Source organism: Pelodiscus sinensis, chromosome 11 (genome assembly GCF_049634645.1).
Source record: "Pelodiscus sinensis isolate JC-2024 chromosome 11, ASM4963464v1, whole genome shotgun sequence".
NCBI lineage: Eukaryota > Metazoa > Chordata > Testudines > Trionychidae > Pelodiscus > Pelodiscus sinensis.
The window spans coordinates 43577111-43588448 of record NC_134721.1 but is presented as its reverse complement, the minus strand read 5'-3'; the positions used below and the strand labels follow the sequence as shown (position 1 = coordinate 43588448).

Below are 11338 nucleotides of genomic sequence, written 5' to 3'. Positions count from 1 at the left end.
ACGCAACCTGCGCCGGGATCTTCGGCTCTACCTGAGGCGGCTGCTCGACGGTCTTCACCTCCCTTCGGCTTCCCCGTGGTCCGGATGGCAAAAATGCGCCCGTCGCTGGTGCGGATGTAGGTCCCTGGAACAGAGCGGGGCCGACGCGTCACACGTCGCGCCCGGCTGCGGGCACAGCCCAGATCCCCTCCCCGGGGCAATGCTGGGCGAGGCCACGCCAGGGCCTAATCCCCATCTCCCTCTCCATGGCTGGGTCAGCGTCCGAGGCCCGGCCAGAGGCACCCAACCCGGGCCTGGCAAGGCAGGAGCCTGCGGCCCGCCAGCCAGTCACACACAGCACAGCAGTGTGGCCAGTGACTGCCTTCTCGCGCGCCTGCCCTGCGGCGCGCCCCTCCAAATGGTCCCGCTGGCTGCCCGGCCGTCCCTGCAAAACCCTCCTTCTGCTGCTTCTGCCCTGCGGCAGGACGTCCATGTCCCTCCATCCCCCCTTTGCTCCCCCCGGGCCATCCCCACTCACCCCCAGCACTGCACCAACACAAGAGTCAGGAACTGGCGGGGGCTGGAGCGTCGTTCCCTTTGGGGCCCGGGCAGGAGGTTTCAGTACCGGCGGCCCGACCCCTTCATCTCTCCACGGTTAAACCCACCAAGAGGCCTCTCGGCATTTCCTTCTCCCCCCAAGGGCTCACCTTTCGTGCCCCGGATGATGTGGATGCTCTCCCCGGCGCTGATTCTCGCCTGCACGTCGGTGGAGGTGTTCGTGCCCGGAATCACAATATCTGGGAGAAAGCCAGAGCCTCAGAGGTTCCATTACAGGCCCCCGCGAGGGAGAAATCCACAGCTCCAGTCCCTCACCACCCTGCTGCCTTCCTTGGGAAGTTCTGCTACCAGTGGGACTGGGGTGAGACCTGAGCAACGCCTGGGTCTGCACGTCCAGGCAGGAAATGAACGGCCAACGGCCCCGGGACACGCCCCAGCAGTCAGAACATGGGACTGAACGGGGCACCCCAGTGCAACCTGCCTGGCCTCAAGCTGCCCCATCAGTATCCTGGGGCAGCCAATGCCCTCTTTTACCCCCTTGCCCAGCTGCAGGGCAAGGCCCCCGCTGGAGATTCCCCAGGAACGGGGAAATCCCCCAAGGCCTCCAGCTGGCAGAGCTGCCTCCTCACCCTCCCTCCATGCGGTAGGGAAAGGGAACAGCCAGGCACTCTGGCCGGACCCAGCTGGCACGGTGCCTAGCCACTGCTGTCAGCTGGTGCAAGAGTGTGCCCAGGCGGCTCTACCTAGGGCAGAGAATCAGAACCAGGCCCTAGACCAGCCAGTTTCTCCCTCTCCTCCGTGGCAGGGGGCGGCAGGGCAGCTCACAGCCAAGAGGCTGCAAGGAGACAGCCTTCTCCCCGCCCCCCTTGCCTCTGGTCTGCCTCCGGCTCTTCACTGGAAAAGCCGCAGCGTGCGCTTCGGGGGCACACGTCAATTCCCACGCGGAGCGCTTTCTCCTTGACACAACCACACTCAGGAGCCTCGTCTGGCTCGCTGGGCCGCAGAGGAGACCGCTTGCTGTCGGGGACGCTGCTCTACCCCGAGGGACGCCCAGCCCGCCTTCCCTCTGGGCGCCCTGCCCTGGGCTCCCAGCCAGCTGTGGCTCCCGAGGAATGGCTGACCTGTCGTGGTGACAATCTTCTGGACGAGGACCCCAGCGCGCTGCAGGTAGTTGATGGGGAAGTTGACAGCGGGGTTGGAACCGGAGGCCGAGCCCATGGCACCCAAGGGGACGTGTCGCGGCATCATAGGAATGGGGGTGGATTGAACGGGGCGGACGCTCGCCACTGGCTTGTCCTCTCCCTTGAAGACTGGGCGCCTGGCGGGAGGAGGGAGAAGGAGAGTGTCAAACTGTCGCCGCTGCCAGGTGTTGGCCTGCACAGAGGGGATTGCTCCTGGAGGCAGAATCCCCTCAACAGCAAAGCCCCAGACGCTCTGGCCCTGCCCCCAGGGTTGGCGAGAGGCCGTGGGCAGCTCACGGGGAGCGAGGGCGCTGTGCGAGCGGGGGTCTGATCTCGGGGTTAAGGCGCAGGACTAGCAGACAGGAATCCCAGGCTCCACTCCCGGCACGACTGTGGGCCAGTCCCCTCACCGCAGCGTCCCCACCCGCAACCTGGGGCTGCTGTCTTACCGCCGGCAGAGACCCGCGAGTGGCCGGCCAGCGTGCACACAGCATTCCCAGAGCATCAGCTGGGGCAGTGGCATGTTCCAAGTGGAGCGAAGGCAGATGACGGACTCTGGGCATGTCTGGGGCAGGCCTGGATACTCACGGCCTGTCTGGATTCAGCATCCTGCAGTGTGGTCCTATGCCCCTTCTCAGCCACTGCCTCTGCACCCAGTGCCCCTCTGCCCCTGAGAAAGCCCCAGGCTGCCAAGGGAGCCTTCCTGCCTCATCAGCTGTTTTCTCCACCTTCCCTGCTTCCTCCCGGGCCTGATGAAATGCATCCTAGAATTCTCAAGAAGCTGATAGAGGAGGTATCTGAGCCTCTAGCTATCATCTTTGGAAAATCATGGGAGACAGGAGAGATTCCAGAAGACTGGAAAAGGGCAAATCTAGTGCCCATTTATAAAAAGGGAAATAAGAACAACCCAGGAAACTACAGACCAGTTAGTTTAATTTCTGTGCCAGGGAAGATAATGGAGCAAGTAATTAAGGAAATCATCTGTAAACACTTGGAAGGTGGCAAGGTGATAGGGAACAGCCAGAATGGATTTGTAAAGAACAAATTGTGTCAAACCAATCTGATAGCTTTCATTGATAGGATAACGAGTCTTGTGGATAAGGGAGAAGCGGTGGATGAGGTATACCTAGACTTTAGTAAGGCGTTTGATACGGTCTCGCATGATATTCTTATCAATAAACTAGGCAAATACAACTTAGATGGGTCTTTTATAAGGTGGGTGCATAACTGGCTGGATAACTGTACTCAGAGCGTAGTTATTAATGGTTCACAATCCTGCTGGAAAGGCATAACAAGTGGGGTTCTGCAGGGGTCTGTTTTGGGACCGGCTCTGTTCAATATCTTCATCAACGATTTAGATATTGGTATAGAAAGTACGCTTATTAAGTTTGCAGATGATACCAAGCTGGGAAGGGTTGAGACTAATCTGCAGGATAGGGTCATAATTCAAAATGACCTGGACAAATTGGAGAAATGGTCTGAGGTCAATAGGATGAAGTTTAATAAAGACAAATGCAAAGTGCTCCACTTAGGAAGGAACAATCAGTTTCACACATACAGAATGGGAAGCGACTGTCTGGAAAGGAGCACGGCAGAAAGGGATCTAGGGGTTATAGTGGACCACAAGTTGAATGAGAGTCAGCAGTGTGATGCTGTTGCAAAGAAAGCAAACATGATACTGGGATGCATAACAGGTGTGTTGTGAGCAAGATACAAGAATCATTCTTCCGCTCTACTCTGCGCTGGTTAGGCCTCAGTTGGAGTACTGTGTCCAGTTCTGGGCACCGCATTTCAAGAAAGATGTGGAGAAACTGGAGAGGGTCCAGAGAAGAGCAACGAGAATGATTAAAGGTCTAGAGAACATGACCTATGAGGGAAGGCTGAAGGAATTGGGTTGTTTAGTTTAGAAAAGAGAAGACTGAGGGGGGACATGAGAGCAGTTTTCAGGTATCTAAAAGGGTGTCATAAGGAGGAGGGAGAGAACTTGTTCATCTTGGCCTCTGAAGACAGAACAAGCAGCAATGGGCTTAAACTGCAGCAAGGGAGGTTTAGGTTGGACATTAGGAAAAAGTTCCTGACTGTCAGGGTGGTCAAACACTGGAATAAATTGCCCAGGGAGGTTGTGGAATCCCCATCTCTGGAGATATTTAAGAGTAGGTTAGATAAATGTCTATCAGGGATGGTCTAGACAGTATTTGGTCCTGCCATGGGGGCAGGGGACTGGACTCGGTGATCTCTCGAGGTCCCTTCCAGTCCTAGTATTCTATGATTCTATGTACAGCTGGCAGAGGAAGGGGGCGTCGCCCGGCCTCAGTATTTCCTAGCAGCCACGTGTAACGGATTAGTCTCCGTCTGCTCCGGGTGTTTTCCCTGCCCCTGCCTCTCCCCTGGGCTGAACGTGGACAGAAGCAAGCACCCACCAGTTCCTTTGGCTGAAGGCAGGGATGCTGGTCAGGCTCTGGTCGCTGGCTGGGTAATACTGGGCGTAGGACGGCCGGGTGTAGGGGACGGAGGCTCGTTTCTCTTCCTCGTAGCTCTTCTTCGCGGCCTTCTTCTCTGCCTTGGTCAGCTTGTGCTCCTTCCGGTCGATCAGCAGCGACTCGTGCTGGAAAGGCTCCTGCAGTCACGGCACAGGACACACTGAACGTACCACAAGAGGGCAGCAAAGCCAAATGCCACAAACCCGCCTGCATCGCCGCAGGCTGTGCGCAGTATTCCGCACACTGGCATCAGCCTTCCCGGGGGGCGCTTTTGGGAAAGGGGGGACCCGGGGGTACTTCTGTGCCCAAACTCCACAGGGAGCTCCCCACGGAGCACTCACACCCCGTGCGGCAGCTCAGGAGAGATTCAAATGCCACCCCGCTGATTAGTGCCCACAGCTCAGTGTGTGTTCCTACTGGTGGTGCACATCTGCATGTGCCTCAGTGCACATAGAATTATTCCGCACCTGGATGGAAAAGATTAGCGGGAACGTTGCTCACAACCCACACAATACACCACGCACGAATGGAGCAATTCTCTTACTTAGCTACGTCCTACTGCGGGCTTCCCTTCCCACCCTGAGCCTCTATCGAGACAGACACGGCCCTTCCTTCCTCCTCACCTCAATCAGCCCTAGCCACACGTGTCCTTCCTACACTCTACCCAAGGCTGAAGAAATCTGCCCCTGAACCACAGGTCCCGGATTCCACACGGAAACCACCATTGTCCTGATCCCCGACACTGATTGCGGGCTGGTCTCAGAGAAACAAACAGCCCCTTGTAACCAATACTGTTTGGGACACTCTTATCTCAACCCAGGTCGCAGAACACAGGCAGCCCCATCTTCTCCCTCAACGGTGAGGGCATCTGGCCGCAGCCTCGCGTGCTGTCGTTCTTACCTTGGTGATAAGGTGAGGGTACTTGAGACAGGCCAGCTGTAAGACAGACTCCTTCATCTTGACAGGGTCCAAAGCCAGCTGGGCAGGATTTGACTCCTCTTCTACGAAGTGCAGCAGGTTCTCCACCTCCCTCCGGGTGAAGTTCAACACTGGATTCAGATCATCCACAACCCGATCTGGAGAACGGGGGGAGAAGGCAGCGTTCAGAGAAGGGGGACAGGTCACCGCTCCCTGCTGGACTCACCTCCTTCCCTCCTCTCCACTTCCCAGCACTGAATCTGTGCTTGCCACAGCCGGAAACATCTGTGGGGGGAGGGGATCGGGGACGCTTTGCTCTCCACATCTCCCACCAACTGGGTGTGGGCCATGAACTCCCTGGGAAACACGGGCTCTGTACGTACCATATGGCTGATGAAATTCCCCTGCGTTAAGAGCCCAGGACATGGATGTCAGAGCGCCCACAGCGGCAGGGCACTGAGCTGCCCTGGAGTTAAATTCTCACCTGGCTCTTTTGGGTCACCTCCCACTTGTGCATCTCCCAACCCCACCACAAAACCTGGCACAAGCTAGCTCCCCGGCAGTTTTTGCGCCCGAGGGCCAGGGCTGGAACAATCCCAGCACGCAGGTCGCCGCAAGGACGCATACGTGCTTGCTCAGAGGTAGGCCTGGGGAACCGAGTCGTGGAGCACTGCGGCAACTCGCCCAGTCTAAACCGAGGCAGAGCAGACAGAAGTTAAACCCTGATCTCCCCGCCTCCGGCTGTCCCCAACACCCCCACCAGCCTCTCTGCTCTTGCACAAGGCTCCACAGCCTGGATGTAGGTGTGCAGGCACTCAGCGGCGGAAGGCATGAACCAGGCACATCAAGCACCATGCTGGCTCAAACCAAGGCTGCTTAACCCTTCGCTTTTACAAGCTCTGGGCTCACTTCAAACTATAAAAACATCACAACTGCCCAGGCTGAATGCCTCTGTAGCATCCCTTCTTCTAGCAGCAGTTTGTTGCCAACCTTAGACAAAAGGAAGCGTCTCCAAAGTCATGCTGACGCCGTTCACGGGCTAGAGAGCACAAGGGAAGAAAGCAAGATGACATATTGGCACAAGAGTTCAGGCTCTACCTGACATCCCCTGCTTGGAGACTTGGCGGTCATAGATCTTCTTCTCCAAGGTGTAATCCGAAACCAGCCGGTAAATGTGGCACGGCTTCTTCTGCCCGTAGCGGTACACCCGGCACACCGCCTGTGCATCGTGGCATGGGTTCCAAGAGGCGTCGAACACCACAACTCTGTTGGCTCCAATCAGGTTGACACCCAAACAGCCAGCTCTTAAAGAAAACACAAACCACGTTTCGAAACCACCGTTCTTCCCAGTCTTTCTACTCCAAGGAGTTCTGGTCCTAAGCATCCAGGCAGAGCAAGTGCAAAGAATTCTTTGGTCTGAAACGCTCCTGTTTCCATCCCACCAATGAAAGACTCCTTCAGCCCATCCTTCCATTCCAGGCTGCTGACAACTCACCGGGTGGACAGAAGGAAGAGCCACACAGAGCCGTTACTGGGGTCATTGAACTGGTTAATCAATCGCTCACGTTCCGAGGCAGAAGTGCTGCCATCCAGCCCTGGTGAGAGAATCAGAGAGGTGTTTAAAAACCCTTTGCACTGGGAGAACCATCAAAACCCAACGATCCCGTCGGTTTGGCAGAGAACCTGCACCATGAAAATGCCGTCACCCCGCAGACACCAAGCGACCAAGCTCAGACAGAGCTTCCCAGCCATTTCAGACAACACATCCACACACAACAAGCTGTCCCGGCCAGCGCCCACTTCTCCCCAGTCAAACACACACCGCACCATCGGCCAGGGACGCGGCCAGCTGCAGTAGTGAATGAGTACAAACCAGGAGTCTGGCATAAGCCAGATTCTACAGCAGGTCCAGATTCTACAGCTTACAGCTGAACCGGAAACGTACAGTTATAGGGCACTGGGATCTAGCCCAGGGGCTCAGCTCTCCGGTAGGAAGTCTGTAGTACCGGTCACAAATGCCTGAAATACCAGCATTGGTAACAGGCACCAGTACAGTACGACCACCTAACACAAACTGCTGGCAAATGCCCCCGACCCAACCTGAGTATATGCGGAGGAATCAGACAAGACGATGCAGTACGTGTGATCGGGGCACAGCTCATTCACAAGGAAGAGAGCTGGAGTCAGGAGAGGGGCTAGAGCCATTTACACACACTTAGCATGCCTGCCAGGAGCTCTCAGGGACACCCGTCCAGCCAGCTGGCCTAACACTCCTGCCCTGGCACAGGAATCGGCTACTGAAGGGAACAAAGACTAGAGCAGGAGGAAAACTCACAAGCACTGAACAAGGCTCCAGAGGCGTAAGAGTTAAGTGTCCAAGCGGTGCAAGTAAAGAAGGTTTTATTAAAGAAGTGATAGTTAAGCGGCTCACAGAGTCAGAGAAAAGACTGGGAAATGATTGGTCCATCCTGGGGAAAATTAAACACACACCCGAGCACACCCAGGCCAGCTCACACGAGACGGAGGGAAGACAAAGGCACAGGTGAGCATGGCGAGAAGCCGGAGGGAACCGCAGCATGCCAGGAGCTAGCTCAGCTGCAGAGGGCGAAGCGGGCCCAGAGAAAGTGAGGAGGTCGGTCTGTACTCACTGTAATAATGGAGATTTCGGACCCAGTTATGAACGCCTTGCGCATCTGAGCCCGGACGACTGGGCATTGGTCTCTTGGCCAAGAACTCCTCAATGACAGACAGCGTGGACAGACTCTGGCTGCAAAAATCAAGGGTGCTGCTCAGGAAAGCCCCTAGCAGTGTAACTAGAAGCGCAGAACTTGCCCCCCCCTTGCTAGCACTCAGAGAGTGATTCAAGGGGGCACCCCCTTGCCACTGACACCTCTGGGGAGAAAAAGGCTACAAAAATCAATGGACAGCAGAACAATGGGAACGACCAACCAACACTGCACAGTGACAGGCAGCTGTCATGGGGGATCACCGTCGGTCTCATCCTCCCCCGTCTAACCGCCAAACGCAGCCCCGCCCTGGCCCGAGGAGCAGCCATCGAGACTTCCTCTTACCTGAAGACCAGGATCTTGTCTCCCTGCTTCACGCTTTCCTCGATCAGGTGGAAGAGTAGCACCATCTTGGGCGAGTTCTCCAGAACGCCCGTCTGGTAATCGCACAGGATGTCCTTGGCCTACCCAGAGACCAGAGACTCGGTTACAGGGGCAGGTACCCAGGCATAACAACATGTGCTTTCCAAAATGCAATAAGCCCAAGGTAGCCCTAAGGAGTCACGTCTCCACAAACCCCTCCAAGTTCCAGACACCCCAGCCACTTGTTGAGAATAACCGGCCATCAGCCTGTCATTTAAGTCGGGGGACTGTTCGCTCGACAGTCACAACTGCTGGGGCGACTGACAAGCAACAGCTTTCCCCCAAGTACCCTTGTAGGCCCACCAAGTCAAGGACTCGCATCTGGAAGTGTGCAGGAAACCAGTCCAGCGGCTGGAGAGCTAGTATAAAAGGTGAAGCTGGCTGATGCATTCTGCCCACTGCAGCTTCCAAGGCAGCCCCTTACGGAGCACGTTACAACTCTGTCTCAAGGTGACAAGAATCATTTAGTGCGGCACAGTCCGGAAGTGAGACGCGTCCAGGCGAGCCCAGAGAGAAGGGATGGTTTTGACCACTGCTGACTCCCGACAGAGGATCCAGGGTGTTTCAAACTCCAGATTTCTTGGGCAATAGGTAGACAAAGACTCTTCAGTCCAGGAACAGGAATCACTTCCATGGGGGGAGGGATAGCTCAGTGGTTTGTGTATTGGCCTGCTAAGCCCAAGTTTGTGAGTTCAATCCTTGTGGAGGCCATTTAGGGATTTGGGGCAAAAGTTTGTCAGGGATGGTACTTGGTCCTGCTGTGAAGGCAGGGGACTGGACTCGATGACCTTCAAGGTCCCTTCCAGTACTAGGAGAATTTATTCTGCCATAGCCTCAAGATGCCCACTAGCATCAGCACTGCCTTATTCCACGCACGCTTCTGCCATCTCACCCCCGTGCAAGTCCTGACCACACCCATGCTGGTGAGAAGACAGACACTGCTCCATCCGGGCCTGATCCAAGCCAGGAGTAAAGTACAGCGCCAGCTTTACCGGAGCCTCATAATTCCCACGAGCAGCCTTTTACACACACTGACCAAGACAAAGCTTCAGAGCAGAGATCCCTCGTAACAGGTGAGAAAGCACCAGAACTAGAAGCAAGATCCCAGCTACACAGGGTTTTTTATGCCAATTCTCAAATCGACACACAGTGCACTGCCCCCAACAACAGGGTCCAAAGAAAGCTCTGGGCTAGGAGTCTCATGGCGCTGGTACTCACCCACTCGTATGTCACGACTTGATTTGCTCTCTCCTGAAAGGGATTGAAGCCAATGCCCTGAATGAACTTGCTGTTGGTAGCTTCTCCCATGGGTGAGGCCAAAGCACCACTCTCTGTTTTGACTTTCATTCCCGGCGGCTGACAGCGAGAGTTTGTTCCAGCTGTGCCCAGGTCGTCCACATCCAGGTCCTGCTCATTCGCCAGATTCTCTTTCTGCAGCGCCTCATACAGCACATCTGGGTGGTTCCAGATCTTCGAGGTGAGGAAAAGGGAAAAGGTGTCACCGCACTAGCACAAACCCACCCGAGGAGCTTGGGAACAAGGAACATCTCTCGCACAGGCATATGCTAATTCCCGGCAGGGATATCGTTAATCCAATGACTCCCCTCCAAATTCATTTGAAAGAGCCACAAATTAAACTAGTCTCTCAGCATTAGAATGTTTAATGCCAGGGACTCTGGCTGTATATTTTCAAGTCCCCTGTAGTAGATCAGCATGGAAACTTTGCCTGCTACAAAAGTTAGGAGGATTCCAGTCAACAAGCAAAAATGAAACTGTGATTCTGTCTTAGCACAAGGTACAAACTGTTCCGATCAAGACATGTTACCAGGTTTAATGATCTAAAGCTCCTCTGTCTGGTGACTGATGAATGAAGACCCACAAACACACACACACACACACATGCATATGTGAAGAATGCTGTTTGCACTCTGAGAAATGAAGGATTTTCTTGCAGTTAAAGGCTGGGCCTTGGATCATCCTAGTGCAGTTCCTGGCTCTGGCACAGGCTTCTTTCCCAAATCTGGGCAGGTCAATTTAACTGTTTATGACTCAGTTTCCCATCTTTAACATGGGAATAGTGATACCCCGAGGACACTAGATTACACCATGCACAGGAACATGCACACTACTGCTTAAGATGCGCTCAGGTATCTTGTCTGTATCTACATCCCACCTCTTGCCAACACGATGACAGACCCCTGCCCTTTCCCTGTTTGCTGCAGGAGGAGTGACCCTCTTGCCAAAACCTACCTTACAACAGACGCAGAAAGCCTTAAGCGGGTTCAGCCCCAGCCAGCCACTGTTGCCTGCATCCCGGAACCGGTTCATGAACTCTGTGTAGAGAGCCCGCTGGATTTTGGATAGGCGCACCAGGATAACATGCTCTTCTTTGTAGGGAAGCTGAGCCTTGAGTACATTATGGCCTCGCCTGCAGAGGCAATCGGGAAACGACGAGAGAAAGATTGTTCAGGGTTAGTGTCTCTGTAGAGCCCTGCAAATACACAGATATCCGCGCCATAGCCGCAGGCGGATGCTGATAGGCACGCCATAGCCGCAGGCGGATGCTGATAGGCACGCCATAGCCGCAGGCGGATGCGGATAGGCCGCAGCTCATTTTTGCAGACAGGGACGTGGATGGGGATGCAAATTTTGTATCTAGAACCGTGCAGATTTGCAGATACCTACTGATATAAAGCGGGTATCTGCAGCCACAGACGTCAGTGTGGATATCCACAGCTCATTTTTGCAGATACAAATTTTGTATCCGCACAGGGCTCTAGCCATCAGGGTAAGATTTTGGATGATGGCAAAGAGAAGGCACTCCAGTCACGAGAGTTTCTAATGTAGGACACATTACAACTGAAGCCAAATAAGTACAGTAAACTCTTAGCAAACAGCAAATGTTAGAACACCCCAGGACAATGGTAAGATGCATTGCTGAAGGTGTAGCTAACCATGGTGCTAAATCAGGATGGACAAATTTGCAACTGAAATGCTGCACTAGAAATTAAGACGTCAGGTGTCTATTTCTGTCTTTGGCAAGGGATCCTACAGGCCACATCACTTGCCCTTT

The 11338-nt window shown here is 54.7% G+C and overlaps 1 protein-coding gene across 4 annotated transcripts in view; it reads right to left on the bottom strand.

Moving 5' to 3' along the window:
* RAD54L2 (RAD54 like 2) overlaps window positions 1–11338 on the bottom strand; it is a 94078-nt gene that overhangs the window by 6401 nt on the left and 76339 nt on the right. For all 4 annotated transcript variants that reach the window (XM_075939463.1, XM_075939462.1, XM_075939464.1 and 1 more), the window contains 11 exons: window positions 10516–10693; window positions 9484–9735; window positions 8188–8306; window positions 7765–7883; window positions 6612–6711; window positions 6215–6420; window positions 5099–5274; window positions 4139–4335; window positions 1659–1855; window positions 687–776; window positions 32–124 (listed from right to left, as the gene is read on the bottom strand). In XM_075939463.1, coding sequence (XP_075795578.1) covers window positions 32–124; window positions 687–776; window positions 1659–1855; window positions 4139–4335; window positions 5099–5274; window positions 6215–6420; window positions 6612–6711; window positions 7765–7883; window positions 8188–8306; window positions 9484–9735; window positions 10516–10693 — 1727 coding nt within the window. The remainder of the gene's footprint in view (window positions 1–31; window positions 125–686; window positions 777–1658; window positions 1856–4138; window positions 4336–5098; window positions 5275–6214; window positions 6421–6611; window positions 6712–7764; window positions 7884–8187; window positions 8307–9483; window positions 9736–10515; window positions 10694–11338) is intronic.